The 24,042-nt window shown below is 49.0% G+C and overlaps 2 protein-coding genes across 4 annotated transcripts; both read left to right on the top strand.

Moving 5' to 3' along the window:
- The first annotated feature begins 135 nt into the window (after positions 1-135).
- LOC144135255 (uncharacterized) lies at positions 136-8,166 on the top strand. Its single transcript, XM_077667989.1, has 5 exons — positions 136-193; positions 2,542-2,777; positions 6,241-6,318; positions 6,441-6,582; positions 7,954-8,166. Exons 2-5 carry the CDS (start codon positions 2,570-2,572, stop codon positions 8,156-8,158), a joined length of 633 nt encoding a protein of 210 aa, XP_077524115.1. The 5' UTR covers positions 136-193; positions 2,542-2,569; the 3' UTR covers positions 8,159-8,166.
- Positions 8,167-13,949: 5,783 nt separating this feature from the next.
- Positions 13,950-22,152, top strand: LOC144135229 (uncharacterized). 3 transcript variants are annotated; one of them, XM_077667974.1, is made up of 7 exons: positions 13,950-14,118; positions 14,187-14,351; positions 16,131-16,253; positions 16,332-16,490; positions 17,556-17,798; positions 20,377-20,512; positions 21,867-22,152. In XM_077667974.1, the coding sequence occupies exons 1-7, from the start codon at positions 14,091-14,093 to the stop codon at positions 22,072-22,074; spliced, it is 1,062 nt and encodes a 353-aa protein (XP_077524100.1). In that variant the 5' UTR covers positions 13,950-14,090; the 3' UTR covers positions 22,075-22,152. The 3 variants fall into 3 exon arrangements, with proteins under 3 accessions (XP_077524100.1, XP_077524095.1, XP_077524105.1); XM_077667969.1 differs by having other exon boundaries at positions 17,553-17,798; XM_077667979.1 differs by lacking the exon at positions 16,131-16,253 and having other exon boundaries at positions 17,553-17,798.
- The last annotated feature ends 1,890 nt before the right edge of the window (positions 22,153-24,042 follow it).

Here is a 24,042-nt window from a genome sequence, read left to right as displayed (position 1 = left end):
GAATTCACACTCTTGTCGTTCACATTCTTGTCCCATTATTTCCAAACCAAACAACGTTTTTATGCATACACGCTAAAAGCCTAAAACCTGGCCGGGTGAAGCCTTCCTCATGGATATTTCAAAATGGAAAGAAAGACGAAGAACGAGGGCGCTCGAGCTTGACGTTACTCGGGAAGAAAAAGAAGTCACACATGTGAGTACTTTCTGCGCACCGATGTATATCATCGCAGTTTTAGCACTGTATTTAACGCAGCGAAACGTCAAAGACCTCCAAAAGACCGGTATGCGAAAAAACATTGAGGCTGTTAGATTCATATCAGCGCAGGCCCTTCTTGTCCCCTGCGCAACCTTGCCTACAGCTAACCAGCGTTAGTGCAACTAAATTTTCTTTTTTTTACACGTTTTTGAAAACGTCGTTTGTAACGACGTTGCGCTTGTGGAAAATATGGTTCCATTAAGGAAAATGTGACCCTTGCCAGATTACATAGCACAGTGCAATACGAAAGGAGAACGTGAAGACCTGAATCAAGTGGCAAGGCGTCCTATTTGCCATTGGTCGCGCATCGTACACGCTGTTAAAAGCAGTTGTCGGGATAATAAAGTCGCTCTATGCAATCAGACAGAGTCCAAAGCGAAAATTCATTCACTGTTAGTTTTTTTAAGTGGTTCACTTGTAGAGAGTCTTTCAAATGCTGTTCTTTAAACAGCTGAGATGCTTCCATCCATTCTCAAAAACACGAGACATTTAAAACGGATGTGCAAGAGCGGCACCCTCTGGCTAGTCGTTGCATCATGCCATGGTGAAGGAACACACTGCAGAGACACAAGGCTGATCGGGGCAAGTCTAAGCAGCGTTTGTTCGGAGCTCGGAATGTACAGTTCGGCAGGCGTCAAGTCAGAGACGCTCGTACCACAGAGAGGGACACACGTGGCACAGCAATCAGTTATCGTTTGTTGCCTGTTTGAATAAACTATACTTGATCATATTTTCTGAAAGAGGCGCCAAGTGCTACTAGATTGTCGTGTACAGAAGAATTACAGGACGCAAGACATTATCACTCTGGAGATCGAACTTTCAGCAGACCTTTGAATGCACGCCTTCATCCGGTCGTTCCCCATTTTATGTGACAGCCCGACGTATTCAGCCTTACATTCAGCCGAGGCCGCAGGAGCGCGAGAATTACGTAGGGATGTGCGATTATTCGAAATTTAGGAATACCGAATCGAATAACCTCCAACTCTATTCACTGAACGAACCAAATAGTGCTTCTGCAAAATTATTCAAAACGATTCGAAAACGTTCTCAAGTTTTCGAATAGTGGCACGGAGCTGGAATAGGCACACCGTAGTTTTCTCCAACGACTGTGTCAAAAAGAGTGCCCACCCCGACCTCTCATAACATGCCGTCGCGATCAATCTGTGCGGGAAGGATGCGGTCAGCGCCGGGACGCGGTCCACTGGCGTGCCAGCGTTCATAATGCTCATATATATGGCCTTCAATGTTAGGCGACGTGGCAGGGTTCAGCTAGATTTAGCAAACCCTACCTTTATGCCCAACCTTGTATGTTATAGAACACAACCCCCCCCCCATGAAATGGGTAGCTAACTGAAGGCTACCTGTTCCGATTCATAAAACTGGGCCTCGTGAGTCAGTCACTAATTACCGTCCCAAATGCTTAATAAACAATGCCAGTAAAATTTTCAAGGACACTGAGATGTGACGTTGGTTTTTCTCGCTGTCGTGAGTAGTAGCAAAAGGCGATTTTCCTGTGTTTATGACATGGTGGCCATAGCGTTAACGTGCTCACTTCGCGTTGCGTGTTCCCTAACGGAGATCAGTGTTGCGTCTTTCGACACCTGCAGGTTTAACTACAACAGTTACAGCGCCGCCGCTAGCGCTTCACTGTTTTGCGTGACTATTCGTTTTGTACGAACATTCGTACAAATAGCGACTAATCAAGAAAATACCGCAGCGGTGGCCTAGTGGTTTGAGCATCCGCCTCGCGTGCGGGAGGTGCGGGGTTCGATCCCCAGTGCCACCGGGTACCCACCGGTGATACAATGGGTACAAGCTTTCCCCTGCCTGGTTCTCGGCTTATTTTGAGTTAAATTCTTTTGAAATGGGTCTTTGACCCCACCTTGAGCAGAAGAAAAATACCATGTGCCATGGCGCTCTTTCGCCCTAGATGCCTTTGCTCCATAAAAAATCATAATCATCATAATCAAGCAAATATTCGATTCGTATTCGATGCGGTTCTTTCACTATTCTATTCGTATTCGATTTAGTTTTTAACCACACTATTTGTGTTGTGCTGTGTTGGGTTTTATGGCACATAGGCAACTAAGGCCACCATGCGCCAAGCTCGAGGTACCACACTATTTGTATTCGACTAGCAAAGCTGACCATTAATATTCGATTAGATTTCGAAAAAGCACTATTCCCGCACCCCTAGAATTACGCGATTAATGTGAAAGCAAAACAACACAGTCGGGACTGCAGCAGAGCACGCAAGTGCAATATGTTTCTATCTTTCGTTGCAGTAGCGGCAAGGGCCGGCATCGCGACGTCATGCGATGGCGATGCGCGCTGCTTTCTGTGGCCTGGCTCCAAGGCGTGGCGTGCATGAAGCTCTGGCGCGGCGTCGCTGACAAGGGCCCGGCGCCCACGGGGCCTCCCATGCATGCCGCCAACGAAGACGACGAGTACTACCTCGAGGACACGGGCGAAAAAGAGTACTACTACTACGACCAGGACGAATACTACGAGTACTTCCAGGGTGAGGCACAGGGGCCAGATTCATGAGGCGGTTCGTGATTGGTCAGTGCACAGGCGCCCGTCATGAAACGCTCTTACCTGCTGCCGGCTTTCACGTGCGCAACGCGTGATTCTGTCACGCCAGCTTAAGCTTCTACAAGGCTGCAGAAAAGTCTTCTTGAAGGAACAGTACAAAACACTGCCGATTTGATTCCGCGCACAGTACAGTTTCGTGACTTCAAAACGAACGGGAAAGCTGCATCGCACACGCCGGAAAGATTCGAAATAAGCATTATAGTGTCACGAGAATTAATCAGTGCCGGTGTTTTGTGGGAAACGGCAAGTGAAAAACTGATGCGGACTCGAAGCACCACATTCTGAGCAGCCACGCCAAGAAAGACGATGTCGTCCTTCTGTCAGGCTTTATCCAACGCTTGATAAAGGAGATGCATATCTGGTTTAACTTAACGGGGAACGACACGGTTAGGCTGTTCTGTCAAGGTTCGCATAACTGACGGTCCCTGTCATTGCTGGACCTCAGCGCTCTGGTGCACTGGTTCGGCACTATAGTCGAAGAATTTTCCACTTCCGACTCAAAGAAAGGGCAGGTTTTAAATTCTAATACCTTCTGCTTCAGCCGTTAAAGAAAAAGACGCAGTCCTGGTTCGTGAAATTAGAGTTTTGTAGAATTCATCCTGTTTCGCGCAGTGCGCGCAGTTCTCTGGTTTACTTCCGCTGCACCTTTAAGCGGTCACTCCAAAAATAAGGTTAAAAAATGCAGGTTTGAGAAGTGAAATGCATGGAGAATCAAGATCTAGGCGAGCAGAGCCACAAAAAGTGTGCTGTGCACTTATTATTTATATAGTTGTGAATGCAAAAGTGTTTCTATTGTTTATACACAGCGGCTGGCTTTCACTTAACATTAGGGGACTACTCTTATAAGAGCGCTAAAGTATCCAAAAGCGATATCGAGTGCTTCGTGATCGCAACATCATAGTGGCACAGGCTGCTGGGCTTCGGTATGAGAGCTCCTGTGAACTGCGTGGTTCAACGACACGAAGCGACAAATGGGCTAGACGCTGTAGCAGAGGGCTCCGGATTAATTTAGACCACCTGCGGTTCTTTAGCGCTCGCTGACATGGCACACCACGCGGGCGCTTTTTTTGTATTTCACCTTCATCGAAATACAGCCACCACGGCCGGGATCGAACCCGCTATACCTTGGTATCAGCAGCCAAACGCAAAAGCCACTAAGCCACCACAGCAGGTTTATCAGAGTGTTACAGGTGCGATTGGGAGTTCAAGATACCATTTGCTCCTTCATATTGATCACGACCGTTTCGGAATAATCTTGCCTTGTGACACAGTAAACGAACCCCGCGCCAGCGGCGATAAGAAATAAAATAGAAACCAAACACAACAAAGCTTCGCGAATATATACGCCGGCAAATATACACCGCCTTTTTTTATTGCTATTCGTAAGTAATCCGCGGAGCGGACCACCAGTACGGCGTCTCTTACAATCTATGTGCAGCCCCGACACGTTAAACCTTTCATACCGTATACCATACCAAAAATGTGCACTGGAGGACCGCAGTCGCCGCCAAGATTGAGAACGTCCTGAAAAGACTCTGCTTTATGGAAGCCTCAAGAGTTGCTAACTCCGAGTGCCCCTTTATTTTAAGCTGGCTTCAGTTCTTTTATTAGGCGCCGCAGTGCTCTTTTGCTTCATTTTATTGCTGAGGAGCGTCTATCTCCGCCACGCTATATATATCTGCAATGGCCTATTTAGTGGCCCCCCCTTCCTGAACCTTTTTGTCATTTCCCCGTATACGAGCTTTGAATAAATGCTGTCTTCATAAGACACCACAACAGAGAGAGGCGGGGATGATTTTGCAGTGCCGTCTACAAGTATTTGAGAGATACGGGTGGTGGGTCCAACATTTTTTTGGCACTATTTCTTCTCCTTTATCGTCGCTTAAGACGTACTGTTGGGCTAGTTGATCCAACATCGTAATTCGAAAGGGAGCCAAAAGGTAAACTGCACACGTCCATTTTTTTTTCTTCTCGTAGACGAAGTGTCGCACACATGGAATTTTCACGCGTTTTAAGGTAAAGTCATAGAAAAACTCAAATGCCGCCCACTCATATAAACAGACGCCTCAAAAAGAGCCGCTGTGCACAGCGGTTCCTCCCTTCGAGGAAGTTGCTCGAACACAACACCACGAAACACAAGCGCTGAGATCACTGTTGAAGGGAAGACACGCCTGTTTACACGCGCTACTAAACGACGACTGAAATTCGCCAGGTCGTCACTTGAAAGCTCATGGCTGCTATCGCGAAAGGAATTGTGAATATGCAGCCAAAATATGCATGCTCGCTTTGTCTTGTAGCATTTCCATCGTTGGTCTCTCTAAAAGTGCGCAGCGTTGTCCATGCTAAAGCGTAAGCTTTAGAACCGATCGGGAGCCCTAAGTTACAAAGCTTTTCGTAACGATAATTTGCAATTCGCCGCCACCAAGATTAGGATTATTAGCCAAGGTGTTGGCCAATTAATCGCCGTTCTTAGCTCGGCGTACTCTGCCTGCCAACTCTTGCATTGGCGACGCGGCGCAGTTTTAGTGAAAATACATAGTGTAGAGTGGTGTACAAACAATCTCTTTCCAATCGCACCAAGGTTAATTTTTTTACAAATTAAGAAAACGTTTACACGAAATTAGGCACTGCATGGCGTCGGCTCTCGATTCATTTGCGCCTTTCATAAGACAGTCATAGATTATCATGAGTTTCTTAAAGCTCAGTTGATTATGCGAAAACTGCAATGGAACGATCCTGAATTTCAGCAACGGTGATTTTACTAGCAATGCAGTGAATTGAGTAATCTGAACAGGAACGTCCAAAAGTTCGGTCCTTTTTTTCACACCGCATGAGTGCAAAGACGTTTTTTACTTGAAATTTTAATCGCAAACGTAATTACACTGGAGCAATCGCGAAATTTTTTTTGTACGCAGTCTTTGAGCGAGCCAAGTATTGAGAAAGCGTGGGAAGAAACAGAACGTTTGCTTTCCCATGAATTTCGTAGGCCAGCCAGTTTTTGGATAAAATGCATTTGCCGTCTGGTATATCTTTATACCGTCAGACGCATCCAAAATAAATAAATAAAACGTCGCTCTAAGTGTCACGTAGTATATAGCATTAGAGAGCAAGAAGATCCCTAATAACAAGACTACCGAAGAGCATTCAAATGTGGATACCCCTTCTTTCACGCTTCGTTACAGGTACTAACGGCTACTTGAAGGGAATTAAAAGTATTAAAGGTGTTCAGGGTTAAAACCATGTGGTACAGTCCAATCTGACACCAAAAGGCGTCGATAGTATGGGAGCAAACCTGTGAATAGAACTCGGGGCGCTCTTAGTAACAGTGTCAGTTGATAAGTATAGCGAGCCCGTGATGCTATCTTTTTCTCTTCTTGTTTCACTTTCAGACAGGAAGCCAATTGCAGGTTTTCGAAACCGCAGACTGGAAAGGTCTCTAAAAAAACTGCGACGCACGATTCAAGCAGGTCAGTAGACGCCATAGCACAAAAGGTCTGCAAACAGCATTACGTCACAACTGTGCCTAACGAAACCAACCTTCAAACTGAACAGTTCGTATCGTTATTTTCGTTCAACTTGTTCTTTGCAGCGGCCGTACAAGGATGCAACGAAACGCAACTTATCAACGTGAGAAATATGTGTGAGAGAAAAATGACCTTGGCCAAGAAGCTCCGCCGCAGAAGACCCCGCAACAAGAAAGTCCGGTCAGTTCAGTGGCGAAAAGTTTGCAGGTAATTACTTGCACGCGTTCACCAGAATATCTTGCCTTTCCTTTTGTGCCAGGAGCAGAGGGGATCGAGTGGATCGTTGGTCGACGATGCCCTGCACCACTGCAATCAATTATGCAAATAACAAACAAAAATATTTTACATTTGTTGATCAGAATGTACACAGAAAGCCTAGGCGAAAGCATACGAAGACTTCCTTCGAATATTTATTTCCATGATAAACGGACGGGTCAACGACCCCTGTCTTTTATTGAAGCAATCATGCTTATTGTGTAGCCCTCTGGTTCAGAGAGTTTTACCTTGTTTAAGCAGCTGCGGCAATAATTTACAGTGAACAAGTAAACATAAATATGGCGGCAAGGAGACAATGCCCTGCCCTTTAGTTACGAGAGCTTGAGTACCTAAAATGACGAAGAGTCGAGGCCGAAAATCTTAGCCGGCGTGCGCGATGTCGGAATGGGCATCTTCGGCGTTCTGTCGCTAACAGAAAAATCGCCAACTCGTTCGTAAGGTGCGGCTTGCTAAAATTCGATCGCAGAGGTACCGCGTTGTCGGTGTATGCTGTATGTGTGTATGTGTGCAGTAGATGACGTTAAAGCATCTCGCAATTCCTCCTTCAGGCCTCTTTCGAGCCACCGCTTTTCTCAGAAATCGCATTCGGCAGCAAAGTGTCAAGGTTGCCAACTTCAGATTTCTCTTTCCTTTTATTCCAACGGCGCAAAAGGGGCGCTGCAGTGACATTTGATAGTAACAATGACGTGTGAGAGGCGAATGTTGCAGTGGCGATTTGTTGGCAGCGCTCTGAGCCCATTTGAATCCGGAGTCGGCGTTCAGAATGAAGCTTGAGAGCGTTTCATCCCAACTTTTGGTTGGTAACAACTTTATTTAAAAGCCCTGCAGAGCTTTCGTCGACGGGGCCTTAGGTCTCCCACGTGGGGACGTCGAAATGTTGCCTCGCCGTCGCTTCGCGGGCCTGCTGGACGGCTCAGAGTTGGTCACCGAGGCTGGGGCTGCGCAAGGCAGCGGCCCACCGCGGCGGGAGGGTTCCGGAGTTAGCACCGTCAGTGTTTTTGCTACAGTCCCAGAGCATGTGGGGTAAAGTTCCAATAGCAGTGTGTCAGACCTTGCATATATTCGTCGGGTATGTTCCGGGGAATAGCCTGTGGTATTGTGCCAGGTTGGGGTACGTGAGCGTCTGCAGTTGTCTGAGGGCCACCGCGTGCGCCCTGTCCAGCTTGTCGTTGGGCGGAGGGAAGGTTCTGCAAGTTAATTTAAACCGGTGTTTGATGGACAAGGGACAAATGGCTTTTAGTGCGCCGCGCTGCAAACTGGAACTAACCAAATCAACATTTTCGCTTCTTGCTTGTTCGACAGGCTAGTGACCGACTACTCAGACTGCATATCGGCCATAGCGCCCAGCAGGGAATGTCCAGACATTGCTTTCAAACTGAAGACGGACGCCCTGCGCAGTGTCCACACTGAAGGATTTCAAGTGTGTCGCTCCCCGAGTGTTGAGCCCTTCGCCTGTCTGGTCGTGGCAGCTGCCAGCACTTACGCCCAAAGGTTGCTTCAGAATTAAAAGCCGGACACCAGACTGAATCCTTGAGTAAAGTGAGGTTCTTTTGTTCTTCGAGAACGACTTGGTGGCTGATTCAATGAAGCGACCAGGAAGTTCAAGTAAGTTTCAGTGAGACAAGACTAATTCACGTCCAACAGTTTATAGAAATAAACACATACGAGGCTGGGTCTCTAAAAAAAACGAATATAATTAGTCTCCTGCACATACCGCCATGGGTACAGAGGGTTACGGAAATATAAAGGGATACACAGGATGGCAGATCGGAAAGGACCATCCGCGGTCGGCACACAGCCGGCCGTTTAACAACTTGAACACAGGTCGCCGCGTCCCTAACTGCAGACACTGGCGCACCTTGCACCAGCTCCTAGAAGAGCTTTGATAAAGGTGAATTCACACCACTTACCACTGACCCGTGGACTATAGTGGACAAGGCGCCACGTGATGTCCCACTTCCGTGCCATGAGTTTGCGCCTGGTTCGCGATGTTGGTCAACGCAGCAAGGCGGAAGACCGTGTGCATGCCCGATACGCATATCGCTACCTGCAAAGACGAATGTCGGGAGTGACGATTAGCGGATTAGACATGCGCGTGGCCTTTTTCCGTACGCGAGCCAGGCACGGACTTTAGGAGCGGAAGCTGCGCGTCACGTGACGCCTGGTCCGCGGGTCAATGGCGCTTCGTTTGAATTCACCTTTTAACTGCGGTCAGCCTGACTGACCTCCCTACAGCAAGAATAACCCCCACAGGAGCGCGGCACAAGGCTCAAGTACCCTTGCACACCCTCTCCAAAAATCAACACACCTAGCAAAAATTGTAGTAATGTATTTCGCCCAGCGAAACATCAGGACCTCGATCAATCGCCGTCGCTGCTCCTGACATCATATTTTCCCCCAGAATGACATTAGGTCCATGACCGGTCAAAGCAGACGATCTTGACATTACGTTTCTTTTGGGGGAGCAAACGAGGAGATCAGCACGTACCGCGGTTCCGGCGCCTTTCCAGCGCAGGAAGGCAGGGGCTCAGAGACCATGCTAATGCGACGTGTGTCTGCACGTCCACTCGCGCACACGTGTCTAAGAAAAATCTATAGAAATGCAACGAACCTTATTTTTCATTCGCTTTCTTTTTATCGCGGCAGTGGTGGTGAAGAACATCTTTATTGGTGAGGTTCAGTGGGACTTCGGTCTGGGATCGGAGCCCTTCGTCCAGGGCCCCAAAAGCCCAGTGGTCGCGGCAGCCCGGGCGACGAGCTGCTGCTGATCAACCAGGTCGGACGACCGGAGGGCACGTTCCCAGCCGGCTACATTCGAGACTGGCAGCTCAGGCCCAGACGGTGTGATATAGTCGCACACTCCACGCATAGCGGGCAATTGGCGCCGTAGCATGCAGGGTAAAGGCGGTGTAGCGCGTGAGGTAGGGTATGTGCCGGTGTGAAGTTGGCGAGGGGCAATGGACTCCTCACGGCAGAGGCGAGGGTCAGCAAAGGGGTATTTGCGGCGTTGGGAGCGAAAATGCTCTAAAATCTCGGAGAAAAGACCAGGGGTATGGAGTCGAAACGGAGTGCTGGGTCAGAGGAGGCGGCCGAAGGGGAATCAGCCCGGTAAAAAAGAGCACGGGCCCAGGCATGCACCTGTTCATTTCCCTCCACAGACATGCGGCCCAGGGTCGAGACCAGAGTGTGAGGTGAATCTCGAGGAGGTAGGTGACGGAGGACTCGCATAGCGGTGCGGTCGACGGTGAGATCGCGGAAACAGCAGCAAGCAGAAGCGGAGTAGGAAAATATGTCACAAGGGGCGCAGCTAGGAAGGGTCATGGCGAGGGCCACTGCGAGCTCTTCGGCCACATGAGGGTTCGAGGAGCGAATGGAGCCAGCCGTGAGTAGGCGACCGTGGCGATCGACCACGACCGAGGTGAAAGTAGGAAGGGTGGGGTAGGCGGCTGCGTCGACGTATACGACCGAGTCGAGGGAGCTGTGATAGCGTTGCAGACAGGAAGCACGGGCCGTGGGCCGGCCAACATTAAGGACGAAGTGCATGTGGACTGGAATGGGAGCGATAACCAGCGACGAGCGCAAGGCTCGAGGCAAGGGCATGGGGAAGCGAGATAAGTGGGTGAGCGCCGAAAGCGGGAGTAACCGGGAAATTGTTTTCCAGAGGCGGGGGCAGTGAGGCGGTAGTGTTTGGCGGTTGCGTGATCTTCAATTGTCTCATGAGCAGTGTTGTGGAGGCCGAGGGCGAGGAAATACTGGGTGGACGTGGACTGCAGGAAGCCAAGAGCCACCTTGTAAACCCGCGACGAAGAAGCACGGCGAGGCCATCCAAGTCTGAGGGTGTGAGGGCCAAGTACGGGGTAACATAATCAAAACGGCTGAGAAAATGACCTGGACTGGAGAATCGAGTCTTGTTCAAGCAGTCCGGCGTAGCGGTAGAGAATACAATAGAAGGTGTGCGACCGTGATGGAAAAGTGGTTCAGGGAGACCCCCGAGCGGCCGTTCGCTTGGAGATGTGCAGGGCGAGAACGCGAAGGTGGGGGACCAGTGGAATAGGTTGAACGTGCGAGGCAAGGTGGATTAGAGGACGCCAGCGAGGAACGGAGCGGCCGCGCACGAGGAGAAGCTCTGACTTATGCGGAGAGCAAGACAGACAGCGAGACTCAACGTACGCGGAAACAGCCCGGCCAGAGCGATGTTAAATAAGACAGGAGAGAGGACCGATCCCTGAGGGGTGCCGCGAAGTGGCAGGGCGAAAGAGGGAAATCAAAAGACGCGTCTTGCAAAGAAAACTGCCACCAGCGCAAAAGCGCATTGCGAAATCCCTCTGCTAATAAACTGCTGTGCGTCGGTCGTCGGCGCCCTCCAGCGCGCCGGTGGGGTAAATCTGCACGAGAAATCGGGAACAAATCCATGAGAAGTCGCAGACAATGGCGAAGAAATGCTGGCACTCTTCAGCATCGGTCCGCCACATCAAATTAACGACGCACAACCACAACCTGTGTGAAATCGAGCGCCTTAGCTCTCGCCTTGCGCACGTATCTGTTCTGTGAGGCGATCGTGCCAAGGGCGGTGGAGTGCAACGATCGGTACTTCAAAAAGGAACAGAACCCGTTTACCTTCTTTTCTTTCAGCGGTGATTATTGCCTCAAGACGTAGATTTGGCATGAATTATATGAACAGGAAAAGGTTCGCTGAACAAATGAAGTCCTGAAGGGAGCGATGATGGTGCCCTGCGTCCAAGCAGCGTAGGATGCTGCGCTGTCCAGAGGGAAACGCGTTGTTGCCTGGTGCCAAATTTGCTTGGCCTCAATGTTGCGCATACCAATAGCATGGGAACCTCTTCTTCGCACTGCTGCGGCAAAGGCGGCAGGTAACAAAGAACAAGCGCTGCCTCGTGGGACGTCTCGTAGCAGTTATGAGGGCTGTGGGTTGCCACAGTAGCGCAGTACATTATGAACAGTGAAGAGCGCGCCGCTTCTAACCGCCTCGCGGCTTCTTCCCACGCACTGCCGGAGACGTGGGGACATGTAGGGAAGTTTTATGAATGCAGAGCTCACAGATTAAAGGGCGCTGCCCTGACTGGGGCCAAGAAACGACGAGCCCAGGGCGTGTCAGAGATCTGCTGTGACGGAAACTGGTTTGCGGAGACACTACAAAAGTCTCGTGAGGCACGGCTCGGCTCGCTCGACGCTCGGAAAGGATGTTAGGCTTCAACCCACCTCAAGTGAGTGAATGAGAAAACGTTTAGCGCACAGAGGAATTCAAAATTAGTTGTGTGGGCCCCCATTCCAGGAGCCCATTGGACTTAGACGCCGCTCTTGCCCGGTTCACCAGCGAAAGCTGGCCTTCCGAATTTGAGCTGAACAGTGCCACCGCCCAGTCCTCAGTTGTTTGGATTATTGATTTTTGGAATACCTGGATTGTTCTGGCATGCCCATACCGTGTGGTATAAGTTAGCCACTTCGTCGCAGAATGCGCAATGTGGATCGCGCGAATTTGGAAACACATAGCTGAATTTGACTGGTTTAGTAGCCAGCGTCAAATTTGAGCTCTCGAGCGGCGTACTGGATGGGCGGATGGAAGATAGGAGCGTCCTCTTTGAAATGAGGTGGTGGCAGTGGCCACCATGCTCGTCTTTTTTCCTTTTTTTTCTTTTAGTCGTTTTTTTCTGTATATTTCTTTAACGGTGTTATAAATCGGTCTATAAGTTCTCCATTATTTTTAAATACATTTTTAATACTACACTTGTAACCTAATTATGTCACCTCTACTTTTGAGCCACCGATCTTCCAATCGCTTTTTGCTAACCGCAGATTCATTCACACGGCCATTGTTATCTCTAAATTCTGTTGAGATTCATTGGTCACTGACCAAGGTCAAACCCAAATGACGTTTCGGGAGCGCTACGGTTCCCTTGTTCGCAATGAGACTCACTGATCACTGACCAAGGTCAAACAACAATGACGTCTCGGGAGCGCTACGGCTCCCTTGTTCTGTGAACAACCCTTACAAAAATGGTTTATAGAGTGCCTATACACTCCTTATAGACCCTACTGCATTCCTATAGATATTTCCTATTGTCTATTCATAGTCTATAGACCGTCTATAGACAAAAGTCTACTAAATGTGTATGGCCATAAATCTATAGATTGTATATGTACTGTCTATAGGGTGTGTATTGCTTATAGACTAGTCTATAGGATTTGTCTATAGAAATTCTATAGACTTTATAGACAAGAGTCTGTGGCGATTCTACAGACTGTCAAAATAAATTGTTGTCGGGGAAGGGAGCCGTAGCGCTCCCGAAACGTCATTAGTTTTTTGTGTTTGACCTTGGTCAGTGGCCAGTGAATCTTATCAAGCCATGATTCCTGACCAGACGGTATGCCGTCGAACCCTCGACTACTTCTCTAAATCCTAGGATCTTAGGGAGAGCGACTGTGCCTGCATCTACATCCGGATGGATTCCATCACATTCGAGTATAAGAAGCTCAATTGTTTCTACAGATTTACCATACACTGCACATGTGTCATCTTCTTGGTTATATTTCTTTTTGTAGCTGCGCGTTCTAAGACCCCCACATCTATCTTCAAAGATTAGGACACTGCCTTGCGAGGCGTTCCCGAAAAGCGTCCCCGGAAAAAATTCCCTGGAAAAAATATCCCCGGAACAAATGTCCTTCCCGGGGACATATCTTCCGGGGACAGTTATTGCGGGGACGTTTTTCCTACATCCCCTTTTTAAGTTATCATAGAACGATTCCCTCCTGCTTTTCCAATTTCGATAGAGTTCTGCGGCTCTGCTTCTTTTCTATTCAACTAATCCAGTTTTCACCTTCTGCGGTTTTATCCAGTTTTACTGCCCTGAGAACAAAGCGACACCTTGCTGCAGCCGCCAAGTTCTAGCGGCAATTTTTGCGCCGAAGTATAATCACAAAGACCAAGCGGGCACGACACGTGAAAGCCATTAGCGACTGCCTAATACTACTTCTGTCTACCGCGCACCTCTTGAGCTACTTAAGTTTGACGCCGGCTGTGCAAGATGGCCGATTGCTTCCGAGACGCGAGGGTGCCCAAGAAAACCGCTAGCGTTGATCCCTCAGTGATGACGCCCGTGAAGATATGCGCCACCGGAAATTGTGACCACCGGACTTAATAATTCCGTTCTGTTCATAACAGAATGTCCAACTAGAAGTGCATTCCACGCACCTTCTGAATATTCCTCACAAAGCATTTTCACCATTTCTTTTCTGCTTAGGTTCAGCGAGGAAGAAGGCGAAGTGAGAACGAAGACGGGTAACGCCGCGTGCCGTAGGTGCACGCGCACTCGCTCCACAGGCCTGGGACGGGAGCAGTGTCTGCGTCGATCTACTCTACCAAGGCGTCTGGCCAGCAGGCCTGATGACGGTGCGCACGGCAGAGGAAACGAGGCGAAGCGATGACCAAGAGCGCACTCGTCTTTAACGGTAAGCAGTGGCCACGGCAGGCGACCGGGCCGCCGCGCGCGCTCGTTTCAAGCGCGGTTTCTTTGCAGCTGCTTTGCTCGCCGCTGCCATCCTAGTGCCCGGTCTGGTACAGCTAGCTCGCCAAGGCAAGTCAGTCGAGGACTACTACGACGAGGAGATCTATTACGACGAAAAAGCCGTAGACGGTTCTGCAGATTTCAGCGAGGACATCACATACGCGCAATACGATCTAGGTGAGCGACTAACCGCATCTGCTAGCTCTCAAACGCGGCCCCATGCATGGTTCTGGCTGTGAACGCTCTATTCGTGCTCTCTTTAGGTTCGACGAAGGATGCATGTGATTTTTTCCTCAGTGTTTTATCGCTGGCCAGCCGGAAAGGACTTAAGCTAGTACAGCTCAAGAACGAACCGGCGAATGCCTCTCAAATGAGTTCCTCCAACCAGTGCATCGGTATATTGTCATGACGTGGTGGTCAACACCTTGCACCTGCCACGGATGCTAGAATGTTTGAGGCGGTCATAACAATAGGCCGACAGCTGGAGGGACTCACCTGAGGGGCATTTGTCGTTTAGTTCTTGAGTTGTATCCGACTGTAGATCAGCCCGCGGCACCTTAAAGAAACCCAGAAACTTTTGTAGCGTGAGATACACTGGCCGAGGTTGAGCAGTTTCGCGTGGCTCCTAGAGAGCTGCGCTGTGCATGCGCGAGGAGCAGTGACGTCACACGGTGCACAGCTGGCGCGCCGAAGCCATCGCCGCCGCGGGCGCCTCGCCGCTCTCCGCATTCCAGAGGAGTGACTTCATAGCCGTGGTAGACGCAGTGGTGCCGGTGCGTGCCCAGCTGTGCGCCTCCGTTGCGCAGTAGCCAAGTCTGACGCTGCGCCGGAGCCGCCTGATAGCGCCTCTCATTTTGTGCGCATGCGCAGAGGTATCAGTGGGGGTATACATATAGCGGGGCGTTTGCCGGTGTGGCATAGCCATGGAGAAGGAGAGCGAAATTGCTGCTCAGCGGCATTTGATGCCCAGCGGCTCAGCGTAGCTCACGCTACGTATATCCTGTCATGGCCGACCTAAGCCACTGCTATTTTTTTCATGAATTCTGCCATTTTTTATCCTGCATTCCCCGCTCGTCTTCGCATTTCTAAAGTGCTGACAGGCGCAGGGTCTGAGCCATGAGTTCGCACCGTCATGGTTCAGTCACGCATTATGGCTGAATCTCGTTTAGCTTGGTTTTCAATAACACACGCGTGAACGAGCTACCCACAGATGGCATGAGAAAAAAAAGTCAGAGTTGTTTTCAAAACAGCGGAGACACGTGAACAATCTCGACGCTCGCCTTCTGATCATACAGCATAGTATATATGATTCTCTTGTTTCGCTCGCGTAATGTTCCATATCAAGGGTCGGAGCATGCTTTGTAAGCCATACTGTGTGGGCAAGCGATCGCAGTTGGCCCGCAGACAAAAAAATACTAATTATCTCTCCTAAGCACTCCTGTAATGAAGCGACCAACGCTGCAGCTGTCTGCACGTTTCAGCCTGATTACTGGCGACTGAACAAAAACCATGTCTGTAGCTTTAGATATTTAAAGTAGCTCATATGTCAGTTTACGCGGAAGGGAGGGGGGATGGGGGGCTCTCAAGTCACTTGCATTTTGTGCATGAACCCCTGGAGATATATTAACGGGGATCAAATGGTTTCAGAAAGCCCGGTGTTTCCCGTTTATTTTACGAATTTACGAAGGCAGCCACCCAGGCTAGCTTCAACAGTCGCTTGTAGTGAGTTGCCATTTATTCTAGGTGATAAGACTGTGTGAAGTAACGTTATTTTGCAGTGTACTAAATTTTATTCAGTCATTGATACACGATAGTTTTGACAAATAATTAAGCAGGTTAGTTAGAATTTTAACTTTGCCTATTTAAAACCACGTAGTACCAGTGCTGGCCAGGGCGTTCGCTAGGCTGTGTGGTGGAGTTCTGATAGTTTATTGGGACTTTGAACCCACACAACAGGAGGGACGCTCCTGACCGTACTGCGGAGGGTACTGGAGCGCCGGTGTCGACTGCGAGGACTCCACCACATGGCTCGGCGACAGCGCGGGCCGTCTCACCTACGTCCTGCAAAAGTTGAAAACCGTGGGTATACAAAACTTTTTTCTCTCTTTTCTCGCGCGCAAAAAGTCTACATAGCGAGCATACAATGGGCTCACGCAGGGACTGTCACGCCGTCCGCGTCGACTGAGAAGAACGCAAGCCAGAACGAGACCACCGTCACCACGACCAAGCCCGGCTCACGTCGCATTCACGTCGCCAAGCAACAAGATGTGCCCACATCCAAAACTGTTCAGCGTGCCACGACGACAACGGAAAAAAGTAAGCGCTGTAAGCACATACAAGGTGTCAGTGAGCGCGTGATTAAGCTAAGCGAAGATGGCCTTTTTCGGCGTATTGCGTTCAACTAACTTGTTTTTACAGTGTTAGTGAAGACCACAGCGGCGTGCGCAAAAAAGGTAAGCGAGGTTCCAGGCCATTGTTTCAAGGAAAATCAACATCTCCACCAGCCGCCCGGGCGCGAGCCGCTACGCCTCTCTAAAGTACGCAAGAGTACGAAATTCGGATGCTTAGAAGAGTGTAAAGGAAGCTAGTCCACTTCCTCTTAACCTCGTACAAATATCTAACTCATGCACATACACCACACGCGCGAAACACGGCACTGAATACTGTTGGATAACAGTTTAGAAGGTACAAGTTTCGTTTGTCAGAGTTTTCTGGTAAGTTTGGTCGCTTAAGATAATAACACTGATGTCAGTCTCACGTTTGTCTATTTGCTACAGGAACGAGAGTGCACATTACGAAGTAAGCCTAAATGTACAGTCCAGGCCACGGTGCTAGAAGTGTGTGAAATAATCTCCACGGCGCTGCGGCTCACGAAAACCGCAGTTACGAGAATCCTAATCCTCAGTCTTGCGGGTGGTTCAGCGGAAGGGACCACCGCTTGCACATCTCCCGCATATCTGGTCGTGGGGCACTTCTGCTAATATTTTCCCGCTGCAGCTTTTAGCACTGTGGTCCCGGCCATATTATTACGGAGCACGCTTCGGCGATCACACTTTCGCCACGCCATATCGAACGGTATGCGTAGGGAGTACTTCATATACAACCTTTGTCCGTATAGCTCCGAGACTGAGTCCATAAAAAAAATGCGTATAACATTGAAATCATTTGTGCAGCACCCCTTCAAAATAGTCTCTCTTGGAGTCTATACACAGCTTCCAACACTTCTTGAGGCCTTTTGCGCTGTATTCAGTTCAAGCGAAGTGAAGAGATAAAGTGAGAAAAATTTAGTTATGAACTAATACGGTTTTAAAAGAGCCATGCCGCAAGAGTAGATGCGAACACGATGATGAAGTAGTCCACTGGTCGTCGTCCTCTCAGCAGTTCAGCTTCAGGCGCCAAGAAGCAATGTCACGGGGATGTGTCGCATCGCGCGATCCGAGGCGTGGCGGCAGGTCAGCCTGTACTCGGAATGCCTCGAGATACCGGACGTGAAAAGCAACGACCGTCGAATGGGCGAGGTGCGCTTTCTCCGGCGGTTCCGCCTAGCCTCCCAGACAACGGAAATCCTGTGGCACTACCTGCTGCCGCACATACCCGAGGACACCCGCCAAACGGACTGCCCGGGTCAGCAAGTAGTTGCGCACAGCGCCCCATTTGTCTCTCCTTCTGTGTCGTCTTGATCTTCGCGCTCGAACCTAGTCGAGCGCCGACCTGAATCAACTTTCCCTTCAGTTTGCATTAAAGCTCAAGTTAAAGGCACCGTTATTTCGCAGTACGTGGCCGTTTCTTCTCAAACTAAGTCTACCTTGTGTACAAATTTCTTTTCCCTTTTTAACTGTGCCGTAGAATTCGCTTTCTGTCTGCATGACATAAATCTCTAAAAGCTTAACTTAGCTATGTGGCTTGTACCTCGGCACTATGGCGCCGCACACTCATTCAGGAATATTTTTTTTTTTTTGCTAGACTGCTCACTTACACTGAAATGGATCCTCCTCTCACTACAGTCCTGCTGACCTGTTCTGCTTATAATCCTGGTGCTCCTGTTTTTACTTGCCAGATCACCCTCATCTTCTTTTGTTTTTGACAAGACTGCATTTACCTGTAACGTAGCGCTAAGACTTTCCGATATTACTGAAATTCCGTTGACTGATGGTGGTAATGGCTTATCAGGCGAAAGCGGGTAGGGGAGACTATCTTTATGCGACACTGTTAAGTTGCGGGGTCATAAAGGAAGGAAATAAGACAACACTGTAGATAGCAAGCATTTGTGGGTCATTTGTGCATACGCACGTGGCATAGCCTGCGGTCTTACTGCAGCTAGCCTGTATTGGCTAAGCGCCGTTACTTCCATTACAGCTCCTGGCTTGTGACAAAATGATTAAAAAAAACATAAAATGTCGCTTGTGCCACACGTACGATTGAACCTTGCGATTTTCAGGCGTGATTAGCGATTACAGGTTTGTCTAACTTCGACATGAAGAGAAGAAATTGGGACGCTCGTTAACGTACATGCACATGAGAGGACAGCTGTTGGCAGCTTTTGATATAGAAATAAAAATACCCTCCATTCCCGTTCATATCGAGTCATACCATAGCGAAAGTCTTGGTTCTGGAAACCTTGATGACATATGCAGGGTTCGACAAAGTTTAGCTGTTAAGTGCTTTTTTGCAATTATAAAATTGTAGTCGGCCATCAGGACAGCCATTAACTACTAGATGCGGAAAAATATAACTACATTTGACGCTACGATGCTAGGAATTTCGGCTGTTCAAACACGTAGAACAGGCGCGTGCCGGCCAAAAAGCGGGCGTAGTCACACCTAAAGCCCCTAGATTTGCTGATCTAGGGACTTTAGTCACACCCACCTTATGCAGCCTGCTCGAGCGGCGCGTCGCATCCCGCCGCTGGAGCCAGAGGAAAAGTGCGAAAGGAGTGTGATGCGTCCGCCCCGCACTACATCACTCCGTACTATGCGAGCTCCTTCGATGCGTCTTGGACGGCCGACAACTCAAGACCGAAGCGACAAATGCCCATCAAAGGAGGCCCTCTAGCCAATGGCGTTGACCAATTCTCATTACGTCGCGGTTAATCTCGAGGTTAATCGCAGGGGGTCGCAGATGAAAGGCGATTAACCACTACTTAACCGGATTAACCACGGCGTCATTAAAATCGGTCGAGGTCTGGTTGAAGGGCCCGGCCTCCTTTGAGGAGCATTGGCCGCTTTTTTGACTATAGCGTCATAGCGCCAAGGGCAATATCTAATAAGTGATGCTGGCTGCAACGATGACCCGCTACAATTCTGATTGTTTAACCAAGCGCCTAGCTGCTGAAATAAAAATGTTAATTTTCAGATTACCCTAGTAATCAGCTTCTCCCATAAGTTTTATGACTACCGCGCCGCGTGGAACGTGCGGCATAATAGGATGCACCCCGTCCGCCGCTGTGAATCGGTACGGCGCCAGTAAACACTCTCACCGTTGATGTCTACAGTTAATTGTAGTGGGGACAACCGCTGATGTAGCTCAGTCGGCAGAGTACCGAATGCGGCATCTGGAGGCCATCCCTCATAAAAATGGTTTATAGACAGTCTATAGACTTCTTATAGACTCTATTGCCTTCCTATAGATATTTCTTTTTGTCTATTCATAGTCTATAGACTGTCTATAGACAAAAGTCTACTAAAAGTGTATGGCCATAAATATATAGATTGTCTACAGACTATCAATAGGATTTGCATTGCCTATTCTGTTCTCTGTTCTCTAGGGTTTGTCTATAGAGACCCTATAGACTTTATAGACGGAAGTCTATGGACAGTCTATAGACTGTCTAAAGAAATTTGTGTAAAGGATGGGTCCGTTTCCAAACGGCGGCAAAGGTTTGCGTATCCCACGAAGCGCAGAACAGGCCGATTATGGGGCCCCTGTGTCCAAGCAGCACAGTACATTGCACTGTTAAACCAGACAGCCGTTGCTGTCGGGTGCATACCGGTGCTCTTAATCATCGTGCCATAAATAAGCCCCTAGAAGCTCGGTGCAGATTGCTGGTGCTGTATTACGTGTGCGATCATGCGGAAGTCATAAGGCGGCGAGAGTGGCACGCCAGAACCCTTGCTGCGCGGCTGCAAGAGAACACGCAAGCGCATGCAAGAAAACCAAGAAACAACCGCATTCCGCCTCCTTATTCTCACTTCCCGCTACACAGGCTCCAACTTGTCGCAGACAACCGGCACGACTCAGTTCTGCAACCGCAGCTTTCAGAGCGCAAAGGAGACGGTACGAGTACTGGACACCGGCCCCTTCTCTGGCGACCCCCTTCAAGAATGGCACATGGTTTGCAGGTACACTGAAGATCAGCCACAGACAAGCTGCGCAGCTTCCACACTGCTTGGCAATTACTTGCCTCCATTTAGTTGGCGGCTGAAAAGGTTCTGGCCACTAACTCTTAGCAGCGAATTATAAGGATGCCTTAATAATTTTCCTGTTACCTCGACGTATGCTAACATACTGCAAACCGACAGTTCTCTTTACGAGCAGTGTCGAGCCAGAGCATATCTCAAACCCACATGAGCGCATAAGTGAAGTACACGATAACCACGTACCCTCGGAGGGTCAACAACTCTCATATGGCGAGCTGGCGCATACATGGTTTGTCACAAACAAGCTTTGGTGAATAGAAAAACGACCCCTATGAGGATGAATTTAAAGCAATCTTATCCTAGGCTTCCTTGTGTACGCAACATTTTTTTTATATTGCACAGTTCCCAATCAATATCAAGGGAGTTATTAATAATTTTCTAGTATGCGTAATTATAGTAATCTATATGCAGTTGTCCTTGCATGGTGTGTCCTTATTCCTGCACCTTCAAGGTTACCAAGCTGGTTGAAACGAGCCAGAAGAGCGATGAGTAGAATAGAGCCATAATCAAAATAACCAAATAGCCGGGCTGTGGCACATCGGGAATTAGGTTTACAAAGCTTCCGATGAGATGAGATCAAACAAAAAACCGCACAGGACACACACAAAGCTAGACTAAACATACATTCTAAGCAGATTGCATTAAATCTTGAGAGAAATATGCCCCGACCGTAGCCCTCAAAAAATATTTCACCAAACTGCTAACTTTTCTAAGTACCACTACACGTATTATACGTGAAAACACATTTTTAATGAGTGTGTTATTCCTTTCAGAATTGGAGCTCCTTGCTAAAGCCGTTTCTTCCCGCTGAAGTCTGAGTTTCCATCAGATCTGCATTTAAATTGATTTTGAATGTCCTCGCAACTTGTTGTCCTGCATATATAACGAAAATGCATATTTTATGTCGTCCTGGAAAACGAGTGCTACTTAGTCATTCCCTCTGCCACAAATAACCCGCAAAAAAATCGGACTATTTCTTGATATTTACCATATTTTGTATTCGCAGATATAGCGCCCGGTTTTTACCCCTCGAATTTCAGCCCCCACCTGCTAAAGAAAAGACCAAAGCGAAGAGGCGAGTAGTGCAGGGGCCAGTCCCAATTCATTTTAGGCTCCGGAGCACATGCATATTCTAGCGAGATTCCTTCATTCGAAGTCGTTCGCACTGGCACAGCATGCTTGGAACTGAAGTTCGCTGCAAGCGCGCGCGCTGGTCACCCCGCCGCGTTGGCGGTGAGGGGGCGGCGGCAGTGACACGCTCCCTGGCCTCCCGCAGGCTGGTGCAGCAGTACAAGTACTGCGTGAGCGAACTGGTATCTGGCTGCCATGGGATCCAGACAACTGAGATCGATCGCAAGGCGACTGAGGAAAGGGGCGCCGTGGATGCTACCTATTGCTTCATCAACTGCGCCAGCGGTTTGGCCGCCACCGCACTGTGGGCTGTGGTGTACGGAATTGTCTCACTCTGCCGCCACGGTCCATGACATCCGCGACAACTGTGAGAGCCCAAGCGCCGGCACCAATAAACAGAAGCGCCCTCAAAAGCAGCTTTGATTCCAGAACTCCGTGTGCCTCGTTTCTTGTGTGCGATGTCAAGCTTTGCATCCAAGCTGCGCTGCACCTCCTCGCGCACATCACGCAGTCGGCAACAGGGTTTACAGTCCAGGCGTAAGCTTCCCTTCGTTGTCCAGAGACAGACGCTAGCTCGAATAAAATATCATTGCAGAATAACCAAGCCATTTCGTGCTTCAGAACGCCATGAGGTCTAAGACTGCTTACCAGTCTTATAAACGGCTGAGCAGGAGACGAAAATTTTGATTAATCAAAGAAATGCCGGCCAAAGCATGGAGAGAGAGAAATAACTTTAATGGATACGGGACACGTACGCCCCTGTGTCCCCGCACGACCCCACTGCACTATATACGTTCATGAGTTCACGGAGTTCAGTGACGCCGGATCACTTTCTTCCCAAGCGGTCAGGATCTCCGGGCCCCGCGGGGGAGGGTACTGGGTACATAGGAGGTGTATGCTCCCAGATGGAAGCTGTTATATTCAGTCTTCAGACCACAGCACCCCCCCCAAAAGTCACTTCCACATTCAAAAGACAAACACATGGACGGACGATGCACTCATGACAAATTTATTATAAGAGGGCACGCTCAAATTAAGGCCTGCTGTGTACATGAGCGCACAAGCAAGAAAAAAATACAAAGCCACAGGAAATACTAGATAAGATTCACAAAACATCTATCGTGTGGCTTAAAAAAAAAAATGTCTGGAGAGTAGAACTTGACTCAAAGCTAGTTTTACATCAGTATTGCCCATTCAAACGGCTTTAAGGAGAAACCAACGTCCTCATAAACGTTACTTTCAGCATTTTCGATGCTGTTATCACTATTTTTCGAAATCTGTACATCACCGGAGCGCTGACCTGGCCCAAAAACACGCGCATCCACTGTATGCTGCCGCAGGCCGGCGGGCGCTAAGGAGAGCATGCCGTGCGTAGGTAGCGCTCGCAGCCGGCGCGCAAGGAGAATCGAGGAGAAAAGCGCGGGACGGAGCAGGGTGCCGCCACTTTCAAATCATGCTTCAAATTGCAGAGGTCCGTCGCAAGAGCGAGTAGAGAGAGCGAGGAAGAAAAATCGACGAGGGGCACTGCGCCCCGCGCTACATGAGCAGAATAATAGATTTATCCCTCCCCTCGGTCGCAAGAAAAAGAACAGCGCATTTCTCCTATGGCACTGTTAGTGGGCACACGTATAGTTGTAGGTTCCTTCCGCCTTCGTGAGATTAGGGTCCCCCAGTATGCAAGAGAAGCCGCGCTGCAGGGCTCAAAAGCAGACCCCTTGGGCTGTATACTATGACTGTATACTTTGTCGAGCCCACCTGTAGCGAACCTACAAGCACGCGGATTCTGTTCGTTATATCTCATGTCCGTATTGCGCAAACTCTCCGTAGTAACAGCCCCAAAAAAAAATGAAGTCCGCCAAAAGCGGCATTTATTTCTTAAAAAAACCGTTATGCGCGCCCACTTGTTCAAAGGAGACCTTACCGCGGCTCTTTCCAGGCTCTCCAAGGCGGTCGTGCTCTCCTCCCTGCGACCATTGCTGCCAACAATCAACTTTCGGGACGGGATATAACTAATCGTGGTTCAAGCGTCCACTGGAGCTAGTGGCAGGTCGGCCATATTAATCTGATTCCTTGCTTTAGGGCAGGATTTCTCAAACTTTTTGCCCCAAGGAAACCCTTCACAATCGGTCGATGTTGCTTGTAAGTGGACTATATGTGCTTGTTTCCTGACGTTTCATTCACTTTTGTAAGTACCGCGTTTACGCTCGTAATATGCACACTTTTTTTATTTAAATTAGGGCATTCAAAAAAAAATGGGGCGCGCAAATTACGCGAAAATTTTGACCACGTCTAAAAAAACTCTACAAAGGTCAAAACACGCA

This window comes from Amblyomma americanum, chromosome 1, assembly GCF_052857255.1.
Source record: "Amblyomma americanum isolate KBUSLIRL-KWMA chromosome 1, ASM5285725v1, whole genome shotgun sequence".
Taxonomy (NCBI): Eukaryota; Metazoa; Arthropoda; class Arachnida; order Ixodida; family Ixodidae; genus Amblyomma; species Amblyomma americanum.
Note: the sequence above shows the minus strand (reverse complement) of the source record. Positions and strands in the feature narration are given on the sequence as shown.